This window comes from Carcharhinus amblyrhynchos, chromosome 1 (genome assembly GCF_965287045.1).
Source record: "Carcharhinus amblyrhynchos chromosome 1, sCarAmb.v2.hapA, whole genome shotgun sequence".
NCBI lineage: Eukaryota > Metazoa > Chordata > Chondrichthyes > Carcharhiniformes > Carcharhinidae > Carcharhinus > Carcharhinus amblyrhynchos.
Window position 1 is genome coordinate 81,509,661 of NC_137324.1, and position 23,208 is coordinate 81,532,868.

At 42.1% G+C, this 23,208-nt stretch overlaps 1 protein-coding gene across 1 annotated transcript in view; it reads left to right on the top strand.

The window, feature by feature from the left end:
- LOC145342369 (tyrosine-protein kinase Tec-like) overlaps positions 1-23,208 on the top strand; it is a 152,824-nt gene that overhangs the window by 88,780 nt on the left and 40,836 nt on the right. Inside the window, exons 9-11 of the mRNA XM_080187901.1 lie at positions 5,264-5,329; positions 9,728-9,782; positions 20,356-20,435. Coding sequence (XP_080044027.1) covers positions 5,264-5,329; positions 9,728-9,782; positions 20,356-20,435 — 201 coding nt within the window. The remainder of the gene's footprint in view (positions 1-5,263; positions 5,330-9,727; positions 9,783-20,355; positions 20,436-23,208) is intronic.

The following is a 23,208-nucleotide window of genomic DNA, read 5'->3' on the forward strand; positions in this document are numbered from 1 at the left end:
TATGAATTATTTACCTTGGCCAATTACATCCTATTCTCTGGCAACATGAGAACTCATTGGTTTGTAGAATCCAGACACTCCCACCCATTGTGTCTTTAGCAAGCAACGTCTATTATGTAAGTAATAGAATTCAAAGGTAACTTTTTCACTGCCTCTGTAGATTTCAAGAGTTGCCATTCTCACCATCTGCTAAGCATCCCTTATCAGTCGAAAATGAATTGTCCCATTCATTTAGTGTCTTGGAACTATACTGATAAAAACCATGCTCTGTGGTCATATTGTTCTTAAAGAATGTGGTTCCTCTCACTGAGCTTTCATCCCATTGTGCCTTAGGACAGTCTGCATTTGGCCAAGATGCACAGAATTCTTTCAAAAATACATATTTAAAATCTCTAACTATGGTTCTATGTGTTTCTATGCATCTGTGCATCATATCTTTTCTGTACTATATTCATTCCTAGATTAGTATGCTCTGATTTTATCAGACTATCCTTATTCCCTCTATCAGAACTTTATAGGATTAAAGAGATAATGAGCGAGGCCATGGAGAGATTTAAAAGTGTGAATAAAGATATTCAATTAACTACTATCGAAGGCCGGCAGCCTGTGTGAATCACTAAGCCAAGGAATGATAGTTGAACAGACTTTTTTGGGGGAAGAGATTAAATTATGGAGTTGCGGGAAAGTTAGGTATTGATTAATGTGGCAACACCATGTTCAGTATTTGAAAGGAAGAGGCGGTTGAAGAATGGGGTCGAGCGTGCTTTTTTTCAACAGGCAAAACAGAATAATGTTGATTTTGGTCAGTATTTGAACAGAAGGAACCATTTACAATATCAGGCAGCTAGAGGAAGGGTCCAGCAGGAGAAGATGATTAAAACATGGGAATACTGTTGGGAGGGAAGAAAACAATAAATAGCAATACCAACTTGTGTAAGGTAGCAACTTTAACAGATGAAAGAACATGAAAATCTTGAGTCCTATTTAATCCTGTCCAAGAAAGCGGAAAACAACATGGAGAAATTGGTGAAACAAACCCAACGGTTATCTCTAACCAAGGATGAAGGCAGAGATGTTGGAGGGTTATATAGGATGATGTAACTAATGAAAATTCTCCCCCCAACATTTGAAATGTTGTAACAACATGAAAATGGGAGTGTTCCACACCAGTCTTTTGGGTGAACTTGGCACTCTGATGGTTTTTCTGACTCCATTCTGGGAATTGACTTTCTGGTAGTAACATCAGCTGGGACTGTAACAGTGTAAAGAGATGATGTTAAATATGTAAAAAGACAGTCTACATCAATGATTGATGAAAGATCACATGACAACACCATACTGAGGAGGGATCTGTATGAAGCATTATACACTAGATGCATTGGTGACATTTTCTTCCTTTGGACTCATGGTGAACAATCACTGAAACAACAATATGATGACATCAACAAGTTCCATCCTATGATCAGACTCACCATGGACTACTCTCTGGAATCAGTTGCATTCTTGGACACACGCATCTCCCTCAAGGATAGTCACCTCAGCACCTCACTGTACCGCAAGCCCATGGGTAACCTCACGATGCTCCACTTCTCCACCTTCCACCCTCAACACGTTAAAGAAGCCATCCCCTACAGACAAGCCCTGTGTACACAGAGGATGTGCTCAGATGAGGAGGATTGCAACAGATGTCTACAGATGCTGAAAGATGCCCTTGTGAGAACAGGGTATGGCGCTCAACTCATCAATTGACAATTCCGACGTGCCACAATGAAAAACTGCACCAACCTCCTCAGAAGAAAAACACGGGACACAGCAAACAGAATACCTTTTGTTGTCCAGTACTTCCCCAGAGTGGAGAAGCTACGACATCTTCTCCGGAGCCGTCAACATGTCATCAATGAAGACGAACAGTTTGCCAAGGCCACGCCTATGCCCCCACTTCATGCCTTCAAACAACCGCACAACCTCAACCAGACCGTTGTCCACAGCAAACTATCCAGCCTTCAGAGAACAGTGACCACAACACCACACAACCCTGCTATAGCAACCTCTGCAAGACATGCCGAGTCATTGACATAGATGCCATCATCTCACATGAGATGATGGCATCTAATACATACACTTGCAACTCAGCCAACATTGTGTACCTGATATGCTTGAGGAAAGGGTGTCCAAGGCATGGTATGTTGGGGAGATCATGCAAATGCTACGACAATGAATGAATGAACACTGCTTGGCAATCACCAGGCAGGAGTGCTCCCTTCCAGACGGGGAACACTTCAGCAGTCATGGGCATTCAGCCTCTGATCTTCAGGTAAACATTCTCCTAGGTGACCTTTATGACACATGACAACACAGAATTATTAAGCAGAAACTGATAGCCAAGTTCTGCACACTTGAGGATGGCCTCAACCGGGATCTTGGGTTCATGTCACACAATATGTAACTCCCCCATGAATTGCCTGGGCTTGCAAAATCTCACTAACTGTCCTGGCTGGAGATAATACACACCTCTTTAACCTGTGCTTGGCCCTCTCTCCACTCACATTGACTCGCATTCCAACCATTATCTTGTAAGTTGAGTTTGTGCCTGTATATAACCTGTTTGAGAACACAAGTCCTCACTCACCCAAAGAAGGAGCCTGAGACTCCGAAAGCTAGTGCTGCCAAATAAATCTGTTGGACTTTAACCTGGTGTTTTGAGACTTCTTAGTGTGCTCACACCAGTCCAACACTGGCATCTCCACATAATGCTTCTGCTGAGCAGCTCCTGCATTTTGTTTCTAATGTGAAGTCTGCTGTACTTTCTAAAGATATTTAAAAAAAAAATTATTGTGGCTTCCCTTTTTCTGTTTTCATACTTTTGTTAGGATACAACACCCGCACTTGATCCATGAACTAAAATAGAAGTGACATTATAAACAATTTGAACATGCCATTAAGTATCACATGATTTAGATAGTGATGATGTTAGGATTTATTTTAATGTTCGTAACTTAGCTAGAAGAGAACACAAAAGTGAGGAAAACTATCTTTTTTAAATAAATTAGATTTTAAACATCCCAATGACAGCTTTAGGAATTGTTTTCTGCTGTCACTCTTCTTGTAGTTTTACCCCCATGAAGGTATAATACTTGAAATGTTGAGGGATTGGTGGGAGACTAGTGAAATCCTATGAAATGAATTAAAAGCTGAAAGTTACTAGTCATGTTGCTTCTTTGGCATTTCTACTGCCCTCCTAGTAAAGTTATGGTGGGAGATTAGGCTATTCCCCAAGGCATTTCCAGGCCTTACAGTTTGTCAAATACAACAATTTATGTAGAGTTATTAACATTGTAAAGCACATCAGACATTTTACTGAAACTTAATCCAAAGGTGGATGTTGATCCAAATAAGGAAGTATTAGGAGGAGAAATCAAAACTTGGTCAATGAAGTCGGTTCTAAGGCAAATCTTGAAGGAGGAGAGGAGATGAAGAGTTGTCAACATTTATGAAAGACTTCCCAGAGTGTGGCAACTCTATGACAGAAAGCACGGTTGTCATCAGTGTGCATTGAAGTAGGAATGTACTGGAGGCTGGGGTGAAAGAAACAGTGTGAATTCAATTCTGCTGCAAGGTGTAGAGAAAAAATAAATTGACAGTGAGGCACCAGGTTATGAAGATATTTAACCACAAGGTTGAGAGTTTTAAATCGAAAGTGTTGAGGAGCAGAAACCTAATGTTGGTCAGTGAGGACAAGGGTGGTGTAGATGAGCAGGATTGGTGCAGGACCGAATATGGGCAGCAGTTTCGGATGGATCAAAGTATACAAAGGGTGATTCGTGGGAAGCCAACATAGAGATTATTAGAATAATTGAGTCTGGGTGTGACCAAGACATGGATGAAACTTTTCAGGATTTGGTAGCATTTCAGAGTTTTGATGGAGGTGGATTATATGCAGAACTTTGCTTAATATATAATAATGCAAAGCATACAAAGAGCCTGACACTGACTTGAATTGAGTTGGCTTCCCACAAATCACCCTTTCTATACTTTGATTCATCCAAAACTGCTGCCCATATTTGATCTTGCACTGATGGTTAGAGTACAGAGTTTGTGGTGGAAGGCTGACAGTGTTGTCTTCAGTTTTACTATTGCTTAGCCGGAGGAAATTGACTCATCCATTACCAAATAATTTGTTAGTCACTCACAGAAGTGTTACAGCACCGAAAACATGTTTCATTTTCAAAATGAAGCTCTCTTCCCTGAAGATATTGTCATCAAAAGTCCATGAACTTTCAAAAATATGCCATGTACATTTTTGGATGGAAAGTTTTAAACAAAATTGTACCTAGAATCTGTTTAAGCCATTTATCATGAGGCTATTCTGCTGGAGTTCTACAGATTATTTTAAAGACCAATTTAAATGTTTCAAATTGTTGCTTTGACAATTTTAAATAAAGCTGTTTCTTTAAAAGAAAATGGAATGAGAATATAAATTTCCATTATGTATAATGTAGTTGATTTGCAATAGGGAATAGACTTGGAACCACAAAAGCCCTATACGCTTACATTATGAAGCCTATTTCATAGGATCAATAACAGTTAACCTCAGTAGAATTTTCGTGTCAAGAACTGGCAGAGCATTAGTGTTTCGCTTTATGGGATCCATACACATCAAGCGTGGTCTAGATAAACAGGATTTTCGTGATGGATAGAATATAGACAGCAGCTTGGGATGAGCTAAAATATACAGAGGGTGCTTTCTTTATTTCAGAACATTGTAACTCACTATTTAACTGTTGAAAGAAAACAGGAAGTTAAAGCTTTCTTTAATCGGATGATGAAACTGCAGAATAGATTACCAAATGGGATGATGGAACAGAAAACTTTCTTAAAATGGACTAGATGAATTCCTATTAGGGGAGAGATTGCAAACTGCAAGTTCGAGAATCAGTGCAACGAGCTTGATATAAAATTCAGAATGGTGAGTTGGGGCCACTAATGATCTGCTCCTGTCCAAACATTGTCATTGTATGTTGCTGTTTAGATATATCCTGATTTGATGTCCCTTTCTTCTGTTGCAGCATGTCATCACCACTGTCTTAGAATATCACTGCCTACTGAACTGGTGTGCATTTTTACTATCCGTCAGTGTTAATAGATTTTCTTAGTAAGCTGACAGTTAAGTATTTTATTTGGTATTTCAGTAAAATAGGAACCTAAACTGCAAGCTAATGTCGATGGTACTCTTAACATGAAAATCTCTGAATATGTTTTCCAGGCGTGAAGGTTACATACCAAGCAACTATGTAGCTGAGAAGAAATCCAATAATTTAGAAAAATATGAGTAAGTCGAGCAGTTTTCTAAATTGCAGTTATATATTAAGATTTTTCTGTTGTGTGTTAATTAACCAAAGAGTATGATTTTTGAAACAGTTTGGCATTGGTTCGAAGAAAATTAATTGCAGAATCTAGGCTGGCACTTCCACTTAGTTCAGAGGGAGTGTCGAACTTTCAGGGAAATCATCTTTTGGATGAGATGTTAACATGAGGCCTGTCTTCCCTCAATTAGAAATGAGTGAACCCATGGCAATTTTTGAAATGAAGCAAGTGAGGTCCTTACTGTGTCCTGAATCACATGCATTCTTCAACCATTGCTGTTTATGATACTTTGATATGAGCAAATTGCCTGCTATAGTATAACAGTGACAATACCAGAAAAATACTCTTTTGAGTCTGATATGCTTTAGGACAATCTGAGCTCGTGAATAAGTTGCTTTCTCATTCACTCTCTTGATGGTTGGGTTCTGGGATGTGCTGTCTGAGTCTATGGAATGGACAGATTCGATCAAGAGAATTGGATAATTATCTGAAGAGAAAAGCTTTGCAGGGCTGCAGTGAAAAGGCAGGTTGGTGGGACTAGCTGAGTCCACACAGAATGCCAGAATAGGGATGACAGGCCAAAAAGCTGCCTCCCTGTGTTGTAACCATTCTGTGATTCAATGAAGTTTAGCTGCTATTATGCTGTCAGATATGTAGCAGCCAATTTGTAAATAACAAACTCATTACATGTGGTAATGACCAAGTAATCTTCATTGCTGATGTTGATTGAGGATGGATATTGTTCAGGGCACCAGGCATAATTTCCCTGCTCTTCAAAGAGTGCCATGGGACCTTTTAGAAACATAGAACCTTCCCTCCATACCAGGCAACATCCTGGTAAACCTCCTCTGCACCCTCTCCAAAGCCTCCACATCCTTCCTATAATGTGGGGACCAGAACTGTACACAATACTCCAAGTGCGGCCGCACCAGAGTTTTGTACAGTTGCAACATGACGTTGCGGCTCCTAAATTCAATCCCCCTACCAATAAACGCCAAGACACCGTATGCCTTCCTAACAACCTTATCGACTTGATTTCCAACTTTCAGGGATCTATGCACATATACACCTAGATCCCTCCGTTCGTCAACACTATTCAGAGTCCTACCGTTAGCCCTATACTCTACACATGTGTTATTCCTGCCAAAGTGAATTACCTCACACTTTTCCGCATTAAACTCCATCTGCCACCTCTCGGCCCAGCTCTGCAACTTGTCCAAGTCTCCCTGTAAACTATGATACTGCTCTTCACTATCTACCACTCCTCCGACTTTGGTGTCATCAGCAAATTTACTAATCCATCCTTCTATACCCTCATCCAGATCATTTATAAAAATTACAAACAGCAGTGGCCCCAAAACAGATCCCTGAGGCACACCACTTGTAACCGAACTCCATGACGAATACTTTCCATCAACCACCACCCTCTGTCTTCTATCATCTAGCCAATTCCTGATCCAATTAACTAAATCACCCTCAATCCCATACATCTGCATTTTCTGCAGAAGCCTTCCATGGTGAACCTTATCAAATGCCTTACTAAAGTCCATATATACCACGTCAACTGCCTTACCCCCATCCACCTCTTTGGTCACTTTTTCAAAAAACTCAATAAGGTTAGTAAGGCACGACCTACCCTTCACAAAACCGTGCTGACTATCTCCAATCAATCCATTACTCTCTAAATAACTATAAATCCTATCCCTAAAAATTTTTTCTAATACTTTGCCCACAACAGAAGTAAGACTCACCGGTCTATAATTCCCGGGAAAGTCTCTATTTCCCTTCTTAAACAATGGGACAACATTCACTATCCAGCGAATTGGCAGCAATTCTTCCATTCTGCTGCACTAGCATTTAAATGATATTTAAAATATCATTTAAATGCCAATAACAGGCCCGGAATTGAATTCTCTGGGCCCGCTAACCCCTCCCACCATCAGTATGTTTCACTCCAGTGGAGATTACACCAGCTCCCCACTTTTGGGCAGCTAGTTGCCTGACCAAACTGGAGTGAAGGGGGGTGGGGGGGAGAGGAGGGGGGTGCCCCTGGGCATGAGCACCCTGACAGTGCCAGCCTGTGCCCTAGCTGTGTTCAAGGGGCAAAGTACTCATGCCTGGGGGGCACCTTGGCACTGCCCATTGGGCATAGGGCAGTGCCAAGAGTGTGGGACCTGATGGGGTGTGGTCTTGGGGGCAATCGGTGGGGGTGGGGGATCCCGCTGCTACTCTGTCATTGGCATTGGTCAGCTATCAAGCTGGCCAGCAATCAGGAGGCTGACAGTGAGGGTCCACTTTGTATGCACAGAGGCCCACTGGTTTCACCCTCCCAGATGAAACCTAATATTCTCACTCGTGGCCTCTGCAGTGCACAGAGTGTGGGAGATTCTAGTCTGGACTCCCACTGACAAAAAAAAAATAGCATGAATTACTTCAGTTTTCACATGAATTGAACACTTAGAATTATTTTGGGAGGATTCTGGCCTTTTGTCGAACTGAAAGAGCCAACAAAGCCTCAGTTTGATACCTCAGTTTAAAGACAACATCGTCTCGCAGTCCAGCACCATCTAAGTACTGCGTGAGGTGTGAGCCTAGAATAGCACAAAATGTTATTTCGGAAATAGCAAGGCCCATAAAACATGCAAAAAAAAATTAGCTGGCAGAAATGGCATCTTGAGAGTAAGTGAACAATGTAGCTGTTGGCATCAGTTATTACAACAGAAAGTAACACTTCAACAGAATCTGAGGAAGATGTTAAACTACAAACACAGGATTGCAAAAGACCACTGATAGGCTGATTGAGTGGGCACTTAGTTGTCTGACAGTGTTGAATGCAGTGAAATGTTATATAATACATTTTATAAACAGAAAAAAGGAGTATTTTTTAAATGACATGACGTATTGTTAATGGGTGTATATATGAGGAGATTAAGTGTAAAAGCATGTCAGTAATGTTGAATTTCTACAAAAAATTGATGTTGGTTGGAGTGTTATGTGCTGTTCTGACCACTCCATTATTATAAAGAGTTAGAACCCTGGAACAGTTGCTAGAGTAATGCTTGGAACTAGAAATGCTTGTAATGAAGAAAGGCACAAAAGTTGTGATCATAAAATTCAGCTTTTCTGGTGCAACAACTTTACTAGTTCTGATACTAGAGATGCACCAATTCTAAGATACATGCTGTATTCCAGTAGAATTTGGCTGCTAGCAGATGATATACCTCCAAGTTCATATGTGTATGTATACAAGAGAATGATGTCCAAAATTCTGTCCCTGAGATTCTACCAATTACACTGGCAATGCAACAGACAAATTAGATTTGTAGAAAAGTGAGTAGTTATCTGCATATCTTTAAGTCGGAATGCCCTCGAGGGCACAGATTTTGACAGCCACAGATTTTGTCTTAAACATTAGCTTTGACAGAAACTATTGGGAGAATACATTTTTCAGTTATGCAATTATCCAATCAAGAAAAGACTCTAAACTTATTTTCTACAGTTTCAGGCATGGAAGTCATTTGCTTCCCATCCTTCTGCCATCATGATCTTATTGTAGGGTTCACTATGGCCACACCATTATATCCTTATACTAGAGGCAGACTAGGAGAAAGTAGAAATGAACAGAGACGTGCAAAACAAGGCTACATCATAGAGAATGGCCTCCAAAGGGTACCCTTCTAATAGAGCTGATGGACCATTCTATGCAGTTGATGATATACCAAAACATGGATATTTAAGGAATAGATAGTTCTGTAAGGAACATTGTGGGGATGAGATTTGTTTGTTTAGCACTGCTCCTAATGTTTACCATCTTTCTACTTTTGTAGAAGCTTCTACTGCTAATGTATCCTTAGATAATGAATTATTTTACTTTGGAAGGTGAACAACCTGTAATTCTGGCTGCTATTATAGTGATTTCCAAAAGAATGTTTGAAATGAGTTACTATATTACACTATGGAATATGTTTTAATGCTTCTAATGTTGGTCACAAAAGTTATATTGTACCTCTTTACAATCACATGATGCATTGCTATTTAATATTGCAGATTAATACAGAAGATTGTTATCGTTCAAAGTCGTATTGATGGATCAGACTATCTAAAATAGATGCAAGATCATTGCATTATTGGTCATTTTTTAAGATACTTCTATGTTTGTTTTAAAATGTAATATTTTTTAAATATCCCAAAGCACTTCACGGTCTAGAGTGGTCAGTTTGCACATATTAACTTCCAAGATGCAACGACTAGGTGAATGACTAGTTATTTTAGTTTTGATTGTGCTCATTAACAATAATGCTGAAGGTCCAATGTGGTGGAAATTGTTCCTAATTTCCGTCCCTTTTTTCCCATTTTTATTCAGGTGGTATTGCAGAAACGTTAATAGGAGTAAAGCAGAACATTTACTGAGATCTGAGGTAAGGGTGGAATTTGCACTTCCAATTATTTGGAGATGGCTTAATTAGTGTTTAGAGTTCAAGTAAGTTCAAATTCCAGTTCGGTAACTTTGATGTGGTAGTAAAACTAACTAAAATATTTCAGGTTTCTTTTTCATTTATGTTTTTGTATTTTTGCAACAAGACACTGTTAAATATGTCTTAAGGAGGGATGTACTGACATTGGAAGCAGTTCAGAGAAGATGTTCATTATGCTGATTTCTAGGGTGAGGGGTTTATCTTATGAGGAAAAGTTGAGCAAGTTAGGTTTTGATTCATTGGCGTTTAGAAGAACGAGAGGTAATCTCATTGAAATATGGATTCTAAGGGGGCTTGACATGTGAGGATTAGAACTAGAAGACATAGTTTAAAAATAACTGGCCTAATTAAGACAGATGAGGAGGATTTTTTTTTCTGAGGGCCATTAGTCCTTGGAATTTTCCTCATCTCAGATCAGAGTGCTTCTTACATTTTGAACTAGCGAGGATGCTGATTTATGCTCCAGATCAACCCTACAAGAATTACAAGGTCTGGATGTTCTGGGTGTGGAGAGTCAGGATGGGGAAATAGTTGCTGAGACTTTTCTGATCCCACATATGCGGGAAATGTCTAGAGGTGCAGAGATTAAGGGCCCGGGTGAGGCAGCTGGAACTGAGGCTGGAGGATATGTTTTTAGTTAGGGAAAATGAGGAAATAATGGATAGGGACAGTAACACTGAGCAGATACCAGGACCTGGGAGGAGAGACGGATGGGTCACAGTTAGGAAGAGCAAAAAGAAAAGGAGTCGTGGCACTAGGACCGCCCTGGAGGAATTACCCCGGAATATCAAGGGTGGGGTGACAGCTGGGGTAGAGAAGGCAAGGGAGGGAGATCAGAATACCTCGGAGGAAGGGAAGAGTGCAGGGTGTGAGATAGTGGTGGGGGATGGGAGAGTCAAAGGGATTGACAGGCGGTTCTGTGGGCAAAAGCGGGAATCCAGGATGGTAGTCTGCCTCCCTGGGGCAGGGGTACAGGATGTTTCAGAAAGGGTAGAGGGAATTTTGAAGGGTGGAGGGACCAAGTCTGATGTGATAGTGCACATAGGAGAGAAGGATGTAGGAACAAAGTGCAGGGGGGACATACGTAGGCAGTTCAGGGAGTTGGGGGCTAGGCTGAAATGTAGGGCCTCCAGGGTGGCGTTCTCTGGGCTGCTGCCAGTGCCTGGGGCTAGCAGGGCTAGAAATAATGAGATACTCCAACTCAATGCGTGGTTGAAGGATTGGTGTAGGGCAGAGGGTTTTAGATTCGTAGACCATTGGGAAGTCTTTATGAAAGAGGGGCAAATATATAAGAGGGATGGGGTACAGTTAACTGGGAAGGGTGTGAATATCTTAGCTGGAAGGTTAGCTGGAGTGTTTCGGCAGGGTTTAAACTAATATGGAGGGGGGGTGGGGATGTGGACGGAACTGGGATTGGGGATAGGGTAAGCCCAGAGGGTAGGAAGAAGGATCGAATTGTTTCTGAGTGTCTTCGGTGCATGTGTTTCAATGCTAGGAGTGTGACTGGCAAAACAGATGAACTGAAGGCAATAATGTTCGAAAGGAAGTTGGAAGTGGTGGCGGTGACAGAGACTTGGTTGAAGGAAGGGCAGGACTGGCAGTTGAATGTTCCCGGGTATAAGTGCTTCAGGCGTGATAGGGGAGGGTCACAGAGAGGTGGGGGAGTGGCGTTGTTAGTTAAGGATTGCATCATAGCAGTGCAGAGGGAGGGAGGAATAGAGGATATAGGAATCGAGTCGCTATGGGTGGAGTTGAGGAATAGGAAGGGAGATGTTACTATGTTGGGTGTGTACTACAGACCGCCCAACAGCCTGAGGGCTGTGGAAGAAGGGATAAGCAGGGACATTCTAGATAAGTGCAGGAAGAATAGGGTGGTGGTAGTGGGAGATTTTAATCTCCCCGGGGTAGACTGGAAGGTGCCGAGATCAGAGGGTGCTGACGGGGAGGAATTTGTACAGTGTGTAATGGAAGGATCCCTGGAGCAGTATGTGGATAGCCCGACCAGGGAGGGGGCTATACTGGACTTGGTTCTGGGGAATGAGCCTGGGCAGGTGGTTGACGTTGAAGTAGGAGAGCAGGTGGCTAACAGTGACCACAACTCTGTCTGGTTTAAGATATTAATGGATAAAGATGAAGCCTGTCCTAAGGGGAGGGTGTTAAACTGGGGGAGGGCTAGATACAACCGGATTAGGCAGGATCTTAAAGATACAGACTGGGGTAAGCTGCTTGATGGCAGGTCGACGCTGGGTATGTGGGAGTCTCTCAAGGGAAAACTAAAATCTTTGCAGGAAAGGCACGTGCCGGTCAAGAGGAAGGATGGGAAGGGTAGGATTAGAGAGCCGTGGGTAACTAGGGATATTGAGGACCTGGTCAGGAGGAAGAGGGAGGCGTACATTAGATCTAGGCATTTGAGGACAGAGATAGCGTTAGAAGAATACAGAGAATGTAGGAGAGAACTTAAAAGGGGCATCAGAAAGGCAAAAAGGGGCCATGAAATGGCTTTGGCGGGTAGGATTAAAGAAAATCCTAAGGCATTTTACTCCTATGTTAGAAATAAAAGGATGGTTAGAGGGAAGATTGGCCCTCTCAGGGACAGAGGAGGGGAACTATGCTTGGAGCCTGGGGGAATGGGGGAGATCCTGAATGAATACTTTGCGTCGGTATTCACGCAGGAGAGGGGCCTGATGTCTGGTGCTGTGCTTGAGGAGTTTGAGGATCCGTTGAGGGATATAGTCATCACGAGGGAAGAAGTGTTGGGACTCTTAGTTAGTATAAAGACGGATAAATCTCCAGGGCCTGATGGCATCTATCCCAGGCTGTTAAGGGAGGTGAGGGATGAAATTGCTGGGCCTCTGACGCAAATCTTTGTCTCTTCTTTGGACACAGGTGAGGTCCCAGAGGATTGGCGCATTGCAAATGTAGTACCGTTGTTTAAGAAGGGTCAGCGGGATAACCCAGGGAATTATAGGCCGGTGAGCTTGACTTCAGTTATAGGCAAGCTAATGGAGAGGATCCTCAAGGATAGGATGTATGAACATCTGGAGCGCTGCAATCTGATCAGGGATACGCAGCATGGCTTCGTTACAGGGAGGTCGTGCCTTACGAATCTAGTGGAATTTTTTGAAGAGGTGACAAAAACGGTTGACGAAGGACAAGCCGTTGATGTTGTCTATATGGATTTCAGTAAGGCGTTTGACAAGGTCCCTCATGGTAGGCTGATAGAAAAGGTGAAGGCTCATGGGATACAAGGCCAGGTATGTAGATGGGTGGAGAACTGGCTTGGGAGGAGGAGACAGCGAGTAGTAGTGGAAGGCTCCTTTTCCAATTGGAGGCCTGTCACCAGTGGTGTGCCGCAGGGCTCGGTACTTGGACCTCTTCTATTTGTGGTATATATTAATGACTTGGAAGAGGGGGTAGGTGGTGTGATCAGCAAATTTGCTGATGACACCAAGATGGTTGGATTGGCGGGTACTGAGGAGCAGTGCCTGGCAATGCAACAGGACATAGACAGGCTGGTAGATTGGGCAGATAGATGGCAAATGGAATTTAATCCGGAGAAATGCGAGGTGATGCACTTTGGCCGGAATAATGTGGAGGGGAGTTATACGATAAAAGGTAGAACTATCCGGAGTATAGATACGCAGAGAGACCTGGGGGTGCAAGTGCATAAGTCCCTGAAGGTGTCGGTACAGGTGCAGAATGTGATGAGGAAAGCGTATGGTATGTTAGCCTTCATAGGAAGAGGTATAGAATATAAGAGTAGGAGTTTGATGTTGCAGTTGTATAGAACATTGGTTAGGCCTCACTTGGAGTACTGTGTCCAGTTCTGGTCGCCGTACTACCGGAAGGATGTAGAGATCCTGGAGAGAGTGCAGAGGAGATTTACCAGGATGTTGCCTGGTATGGAAGGGCTGTCTTACGAGGAAAGATTGGATGAACTTGGGCTGTTTTCCCTTGAGAGACGTCGGCTGAGGGGGGATCTAATAGAGGTTTATAAGATTATGAAGGGGATAGATAGAGTAAATGGTGGTAAGCTTTTTCCGCTACAAGAAATGGATAGAACGAGGGGTCACAGGCTTAGGGTGAGGGGGGCTAGGTATAAGACAAATATTAGAGGGCAGTTTTTCACGCAAAGGGTAGTGGGGGTGTGGAATGCACTGCCGAGTAAGGTGGTGGAAGCAGGCACGCTAGGGTTGTTTAAGAGTCACTTAGACAGCCATATGAGCGGGCTACATATAGGGGGATATAGTAGGCCTTACTGAACATTGTAGGCTTGGGAATACATTTTGCCTCAGGAATGTTAGTCTTTGCCTGTTTAATAATGAATTTTTTTGTCTCCACAGGCATTTAAGTCCAGCAAGGGGCATGCAGGCAGCAGGTTGTAGTGGGCTGCTCTTGGATGTTGCTTCGGGAGTTGCCTATTGCTTCATGTCGTTAGTGTGCTTAAACTGGACCATCTCGAGGGCAACATGACAGCTCAGAGACTATCTCTGTTGCTGTGCGGACACATGGATTTGGGCCTGTGTCTGTGGGAGTTTGCACGTTCTCCCCGTGGTTGCGTGGGTTTCCTCCGGGTGCTCCGGTTTCCTCCCACATCCCCCAAAGATGTGCTTTTAGGCTGATTGATTGGGTACTAAAATTGTCCCTAAATTGGACCTCCCTGATCCTCGCACGTTAGACGTAGACTAAAATCATGAATAGGTCACAGATAGTAGGACGGCGGCGCGGGCTCGTTGGGCCGAAGGGCCTGTTTCCCGTGCTGTGTTGTTCTTTGTTCTTTGTACTTGAATGGATTCTTCTGTCTGCTGATTGTAGAAAATCTATAACCATATATACAAAAGGACTACAATCACTTTGCTGTCCCACACGGAGACGAACGTGTGGCAATATGAGCTAATTGTGTTCTCATGCAGGTGTCTAGATATATGCAACATGTGCAGAGAATATTCTATTTCTGAATCTTCACATTGATAATTTCTATGTAGCCAGGATAAATATTTTTTCAAGAAAAATAATATGTTGATGATGATGAGAATCCTGAAACCTAGAAAAGATCTGGCAGTGGCCAGTTATGTGCTCAAGAACTAGATACTGTTGGGCCTCTAATTCCCTGTTGATCCTTGAGACCCATGGTCAAAATCCCTGTTGGGCCAACTAAAACCTGCCCATAATCTTCTCCCGGTTTTCTCTTTCTCTGACTGGCCTTTTGTGAGGTACTCCATTAGTTTTGTCTTCATTATTTAAGAAATAAGAAATAGGAGCAGGAGTAGGCCATCCAGCCCTTCGAGCCTGCCCCGCCATTCAATAAGATCATGGCTGATCTGTCGCTGCTCAGTTCCACTTTCCCGCCCTCTCCCCATAACCCTTAATCCCCTCTCTTATCAAAAACCCATCAACCCGCGTCTTAAAAATATTTAGCGAGGCAGCCTCCACCACTTCAACGGGCAGAGAATTCCAGAGACTCACCACCCTTTGAGTGAAGAAGTTCATCCTCAACTCCGTTCTAAACTGCCCCCCTTTTATCTTGAGGCTGTGCCCCCTAGTCCTACTGTCTTTTTTGAGCGGGAAGAGTCTCTCCACCTCTATCCTATCCCATTCATCATCTTATACGTCTCAATGAGATCTCCCCTCATTCTTCTAAACTCTAACGAGTACAAGCCTAGTTTATTCAGCCTCTCCTCATAGTTCAACCCCCTCAACTCTGGTATCAGCCTAGTAAACCTCCTCTGCACTCCCTCCAAGGCCAAAATATCTTTGCGCAGGTGCGGCGCCCAAAACTGCACACAGTACTCCAGCTGCGGCCTCACCAATGCCCTGTACAGCTGCAGCAAGACCTCCCTACTTTTATATTCAATCCCCCTCGCTATGAAGGCCAGCATCCCATTTGCCTTCCTGACCACCTGCTGCACCTGCAATTTAGATGCTGCTATTTGGCATTATCATCCAAAGTCATTGGTTGACTTTCATACGTATGCTGACTCACCTAGCTCTGCTTTCCTGCTCCTTTTTTGCTGTAAATCTGGTGAAACAGCGGCTAAACTCTTGGCTAATATATAAATGTGAATGACCTATAACTACTTCCAGTTTCATACTAGAAGCAGCAAAGCCATTATTTTGCCAGTACCTAAATGCCACTGACTTCCTCAAGTACCATTTCTTACCATCAACAGATGCTGATCCTTAGTATGCTGCTTCTCCTTCAGAAAATAAAAGCATTGGATGACAGTTACTGAAATGGTGTTCATGAATTTTGATGACAATTTTGCCTTCTTTAGAGCTTGTATGCCAGTCCATAAGATGAATGTCTGGGAAATTGCTGGAGATCCTTTTCAGTGTGCTTTATGTGCTCTTGGAGAATAGGAAGTTGAAACAATTTTACGAGTTCTTGTTATTTTCCAAAATTAGAATGTGGAGGGTGCTGAATGCAATTTATTTTTCAAGTTGTGCAAAATGTTGTTATACTCAGTTCTAAAATGTGTTGGAAACATTCAACCATATTTTTTCCAGTTAACTACTAGTACCACAACAGACTTCAGATGAAATGGCCTTGAATGTGAGCCACTCAGTTTTGGTCTATCTTCTGAACACATTTATCAGTTATACATTTAACTGATGTGTTACTTTCCATTAGATTGTATGCGGGTGAGGATATACGTGGGTGTTTGTTCAGTACACCATTTAATTATGATGCAATTTTTGCAGTAAATTGGATACATGCAGATGTGGCAGAATAAAATGGCTAAAAAAAAATCAACTTTTTAGTTGCGGCTTTTCTGATACAAATTCTTGTTTCACAAAAACTTTAGTTGAGCTGATATAGTAAGCAGATAATGTTGATTTGAACTCTGTCTTTTCTTCCCTTCTTCCTTACTTTGACATTAAAGGGAGAATAATCAGCCTGTGTGGTTCTACATTTTGCAAGTCAGTTCCTAAACCCCTTCAGCTTTTGCCTTACGTTTATCTTAATTTTTTTATTTTGAAAATATAAGAAATGGGAGCAGCGTGACAGTAGTATCAATGACCTTGCAGTTTATCTATGATTGTGTGATGCCAGGTGTGAATTGCGTGCCCTTTTGCAGCCTCAATGATCACAGCTTTGTAATCAATTGGCTTTGCAGAAACCAGGAAGGTAAATGAATAATTGAAATTTTGATGAAAATTTAAGAAATTTTCTTAATCAGAAATTGATTTTTTTTATTCAAATGGAAGGAAGTTAGAGCAAAGCATGTGTACATGTAAAATGACTTAAAAATGAAGCAAAAAGCAGCTAAATGGCTGGTGGGCTGTCAGCAGGAGGTGATAGGAAGAAGCACAATTAGAAAATAAAGTTAAAAATTCGGGTGTTTGGGCATAGGGTGATCTGAAGTAGAAACAGAAAAAGCTGACAATGAGCAGGAGCCTGAGGAGCAGGCAAAAGCAAGCAGATAGCAACGGTGCAGATTGCCTGTTGGTTCTGCACAAAAGGGTCCCCCACCCCCACTCCCAAATTCTAGCCTCTGCACCACATTCATTCTATACATCAACATCTGCAGGAGATCTCAAGTTGAAATCTAAAATTATTCAAGTCAACAAAGGATTGCAAAATACCCATTTGAGAGGCAAGGTGCTGTTCGTCAAACTTGTATGACGATTGATTGAAATAGTGTAGAAGGCTGAAAATGGAAAGATTAGAATAGGTGTTTGTATGTGGAAATGAAGTAGTAAGCAACAGAGAAATCATTATGAAAAAGAAATCGTCAAGTGACTTTCAGATCTGGATTTGGTCTTCCCAACATCGTGGGGATCACATGATGAGCAATGGATACAGTATACTAGGTTTGAGGACATACAGTAAATTGTCATTCAAATCCACTTTGAAGTGCTGGACAGTAGTTAGGAAAACTAATTGGACCACTTTTGCTTCTCTTGTATTTGCTCAGAAAGATGCCAGAGGAAAATAAATAGGTAATGTAATAGAGGAATGTGAATGGAGAGCTGAAGGCTAGATATTTGACCAGCTGTAGACATTTTGTCGGTGCAGTTATGAGGTTGGGATTGGTCGTTTGAGGGGGGTGGGGCGGGAGCGGTGATGGAGGTTGCTTTTTCCAAGGCCAGACATGGAGAAGGATGGATTGGAATGTAGACGGGGATAGAGGTGGAAAATGATACAAGAAAGTGATCAGCGCTGACCCTATCTGATTTGTCATGTAGGAAACATGGCAGATAAATTGTGCAGTGCAAGCTTCCACAAACAACAGTCAAATAGATCATTGTCTATAGGTGTTGGTTGAGGGACAAATATTCACCAGGGCAGGTGAATTTCCCTGCTCTTCACAATGCAGTTGGGCCTTTTATACCAACCTAAAATGCGGACAGAGCCATAACTTAATCTCTCACCCATAAAGCTGCCTCATCACGCACTTAATTGCTAGTTAAGGTTATGTGCTTAAGTCTCTGCAGTAGCACTTTGATCCCACAAGCTCTGACGCAAAGATGAGTGTGCTACTCCAGAACCAATAGCTACTATTGCTATAGTGCCTCAGTTTATTCACGTGTAGGATTACATCGGGTGTACGCCACAGAAATGGGCATTCAGCCAATTCAGTCCACGTGAAGAGTTTGCTTGAATTGATTTATTATTGTCACGTGTATTAGTATACAGTGAAAAGTATTGCTTCTTGAGCCCTATACAGACAAAGCATATTGCTCATAGAGAGGAAAAGAAGAGTGCAAAATGTGGTGTTACAGTCGTAGCTAGGGTGTAGAGAAAGATCAACCTACTGTGAGGTACGTCTATTCAAAAGTCTGATGGCAGCAGGGAAGAAACTGCTCTTGAATCGGTTGGTACGTGTCTTCAGACTTTTGTATCTTTTTCCTAACTGGAAGAGAGAATGTGCGGGTGCTTGAAGTCCTTAATTACGCTGGTTGCTTTTCCAAGGCACTTGGAAGTGTAGACAAGTCAATGGATAGGAGGCTGGTTTGCACAACGGATTGGGCTTTGTTCACGACCGTTTGTAGTTTCTTGTGGTCTTGGACAGAGCAGAAGCCACACCAAGCTGTGATACAACCAGAAAGAATGCTTTCTATGGTGCATCTGTAAAAGTTGGTGAGAGTCATGGAGGACATGCCAAATTTCTTTGTTTTTCTGAGAATGTAGAGGTGTTTTGGAATTATAGTGTCGACAAGAAGAGACCAGGACAGTTTGTTGGTGATCTGGACACCAAAAAACTTGAAGCTCTCAACCGTTTCCACTTCATCCCCATTGATGTAGACTGGGACATGTTCTCCTTTACGCTCCCTGAAGCTGACTATCTCCTTTGTTTTGCTGACATTGAGGGAGATATTATTGTTGCTGCCCCAGTTCACTAGATTCTCTATCTCTTTCTGTACTCCATTCGTTATTGTTTGAGATCTGACCCACTACAGTGGTGTCATCAGCAAACTTGAAAGTCGAGTTGGAGAGGAATTTGGCCACACAATCATAGGTGTATAAGGAGTATAGTAGGGGGCTGAGAACACAGACTTGTGGGGCATCAGTGTTGAGGATGATCATGGAGGCGGTGGTGTTGTCTATCCATCCTGATTGTGGTCTGTGAGTTAGAAAGTTCAGGATCCAGTCACAGAGGGAGGTGCCGAGGTCCAGGCCATGGAGTTTAGAGATGAGTTTTGCAGGAGTAATGGTGTTGAAGACTGAGCTGTGGTCTATAAGTAGGTGTCTCACGTGGGTATCTTTGTTATCTAGGTGTTCCAGGGTCGAGTGCAGGGCCATGGAGATGGCATCTGTTCAGGACCTGCTGCGGTGATAGGTAAACTGTAGTTGATCCATGCTGTCTGGGAGACTGGAATTGATTCTATTGAGTTTCCTCCCATCCCTCCTAATTTACATATATTATTATAATCCTCTAGCCTTTTCCCCCTTTGTGTACCTTCCCCTTAAATGCATCTGTACCTTTCACTCCAACTCCCTGTGGTGGCCATTTCCACATTCTCGCCACTTGCTGAATAAAGATGTTTCTTCTGAATTCCTTATTGAATTTCTTGGTAACTGTCATGCAGAGTTGACCAATCATTATGGCCACTTCCCCAGAAATGGTAATTTTCTTTGAATTCAGCCTATTAAAGCTTTTCATAACTTTAAAATCTCTATCCCTTAGCCCTTTAACAAGAGAAAAGGCACCCAGCCAGTTAATGAAATTTATACCCATGTATTTCTGATGTCATGCCCGTAAATGATCTCTGTATCCTCCCTGTTGTCCTTGCATTACTTTTATCATATAAAACTGCAGAAGTGCATGGAGTATTATAAATGTGGTTTAACCAAGATTCAACTTGGGTTTTCAGTTCTATCTCACTATAAGTAAAGCCTGGTAGTGTTTTGCTTGCTCTTAATGATTTGCTAACCTCTGGCACAACTTTTCAGTAGTATTAACTGGAAGGAATTTTCAGTGAAGCAACTGGTGACCTTGAATTCTTTGCAGTTATTTTGGTAGAATGTTACTTTGTGGAGGTTTTAATCTTTATTTAATTTATTTTGCAGGACAAAGAAGGAGGTTTTGTTGTGAGAGATTCCAGCCAACCTGGAATGTATACAGTGTCTCTCTACACCAAATTTGGAGGGTGAGCTTATACTATAATCTTGAATTTTACTGTTTTTGGTTATCATGTTTAATGTTTTAAATATAATCTTTTACTCTTCCTTACTTGATTCCAGTTAGTTTAACCACTAAAAGATACGTAGCTGACATATTTTAGTGGCGACATATAAAGCCACCTTTTTGAAATGGTCCCAGACAGTCTGATTAAATTTGTTGGGGCATAGGTCAGGATTTTCTTGTCCATCCACCCCAGGATCTTGACATCATAGAATCCCTCAGTGCAAAAGGAGGCCATTTGGCCTGTTGAGTTTGCACTGACTACAATCCCATCCAGGTCCTATCCCCGTAACACTAAGAGTCAATTTATCATAGTCAATCAACCTAACCTGCATATCTTTGGACTGTGGGAGGAAGCGGAGCACTTGGAGGAAACCCACATAGACACGGGGAGAATGTGCAAACTCTACACCAAGCCGGCAACTGAATCTAGGTCCCTGGTGTTATGAGGCAGCAGTGCTAACCACTATGCCACGAAACCGCCCGCCAAAAGTTTATTGATGGAGGATCTGCTTACAGTGGTGCTGGAGATTTCTGGCTGTAGTATATTAGAAGTTACAATATTGAGTGATAGCTCCATTTCTATGGTGTTTTGTTTCTTTTTTCACCAGAGAATGTTTTTCTTCATTTCTCTCGTAGATTGTGACGTTGTGAATTTCCTGTTAGCATAAATTTGTGCTCATGGGGCAGGCGAGCACAATGTAGTGTCATGCATTGATGTCTTGGTGAAAGGTGTGGTTTTAATTGGCCTGCTTGTTACTGTTAGATTGAGCTAATATGCGGCAGTAAACAGAAACGTGCTACTTTTCATATCTGTGACCAGGATGACTATCTACACTCATGTAGCACCTTTAATATAAAAACATTTACACTCCTGTGAAGCACCTTGCAGTCAGCCAAAAGTTCATTCTAAGTTAATCAAGGAGTTATTAGAAAGGGACCAGACAGCTGGTCAACTGTTTTTTTTTCCCCAACTGTGCTCGATTGAAGGATTTAATCCAGGCATTCACAGTGGTCCCACTTGTTAAAATGGTGGCAACCCAGAATTGATAAATGCAGCTGAAAACAGGTACATCACATAATATTAAGAATTTAATTGCAGCGACAATCTACCATCTGTGAGGTTGACCTGACTTTGAATGACTGAAAATGGCTTTAAAAATATATACACAACCATTTGGTAGTTAAGTTGAGGTACAGTAGTCAGTTTCTTTGTAATCAGAAGTTTTTGAAAGATACCTATTAGTAGCTTTTTGCCCAAAAGGAACAACTTAAGTTTTGGAGCTCATTGAAGGACTGCAAACAAGCACAATTAGCAGAAGAGCTCAGAAGTAACCAGTTCATTCTGGGTCCCTGGTCAGTTCTGTAGGTGCTTTGACTTCTAACACAGCGTGTTTTTAACTAATACAAAAGACTGCAGAAACCCAATCCGTACAGAACATAATTTCCATTTCAAGTTTTGTGGCAGTTCTGCCAAATGAGATTAAACAGTGCCAAAAATCCTACATCAGAGCTGGGTGGAGAGTAGCCAGGGTTCCAGTCTCTGAGGTCACATCTACTCAGGTATGGTTATGATCCTCTCTTCATGGGTATTTGCTCTTTCAGCTTCCCAACCACTGGGGGGCTCTACCTTCATCTAAAATAGATCAGAATTTGATGACAGTGATAAATGAATGACTGTTCATTAAAAAAACCTGTATTTTGTCATAATGTGTGATGGTGGTACATCAGCAAGGAGAGAAGGGGAGCAAGATGGCCAAGAACTTTGTTGGATAAACTCCAGCCTCACCGTTTATCTTACATGACCTATCTCCGCAATCTCCACGATCACCCCAAGTCGGGCAAGGATGTTAATGCTGGCTCTCCCTTCTCCTCCTCTCTGCTATTGCTTGTGTGCCTTTTCCGCAATAAGGAAGCAAAAATGTTAGTGGCAGTACCTCGAGATGCTTTGAAGATGTATGTGTCAAGGGAAAACAGTGATTCTGATGGGTGAAGGGTGACAGCGGCATAAGAAATAAAGAAAATAATAGAAGAATAGTCAGTGCTGAGTTTGGGATTAGGAGCAGAAAGAAATGGAGTGCAATATACAACACTCATTGGAGGAGAGATTTGGGAATTGGTCAGGCAAGTGTTTAGTGCTGGAATTGCAAACAGTTTAGGGTTAAGTAGAGAAAAAGTAGGGCTCGAGTTAGGAGCTTTCTTCAGTCAAATCATTAAACTTCTTGCGGCATTGCAGCCAAGTCTGTGGGGAAACATTCACTTTAAAATGTAGTTGGTCTGTGCTGCTAGTTTTTTCCAATGCACATCCTCTTTAAATTTATTTGCACAACTACATAAATGCTACCTATCACAATGAGACCCGCACAACACCTTTTAGGCTGCAATAAAAACAAAATTCTGGAAAAAACCCAATTGGCCCAGCAGCAGTTATGGAGAGAGAAACAGAGTTAATGTTTCGAGTTGAATATCACTCTTTTTTTGGAACTCCAACATTCACAGTGTTTCTGTTTACCTTTTAGGCTGCTGCGCACTCATTTGGCTTAGTTGAACATTCTCTGTGGAATGGTCTCTTGGTGCTGACCTGCTCACTGAGGATGAGCATCTTGAGGTCTTCCTTGGGGTTGATGGTGTCCATCCTCATGTTCGCTTCCTCCAACAACACCTCAAATGCAGCAGCTGAAACCTTTTCCAGCTGTCTTCTATTTCTTCTGCAAGTTGAATACAAGTTGCTTGTTGTC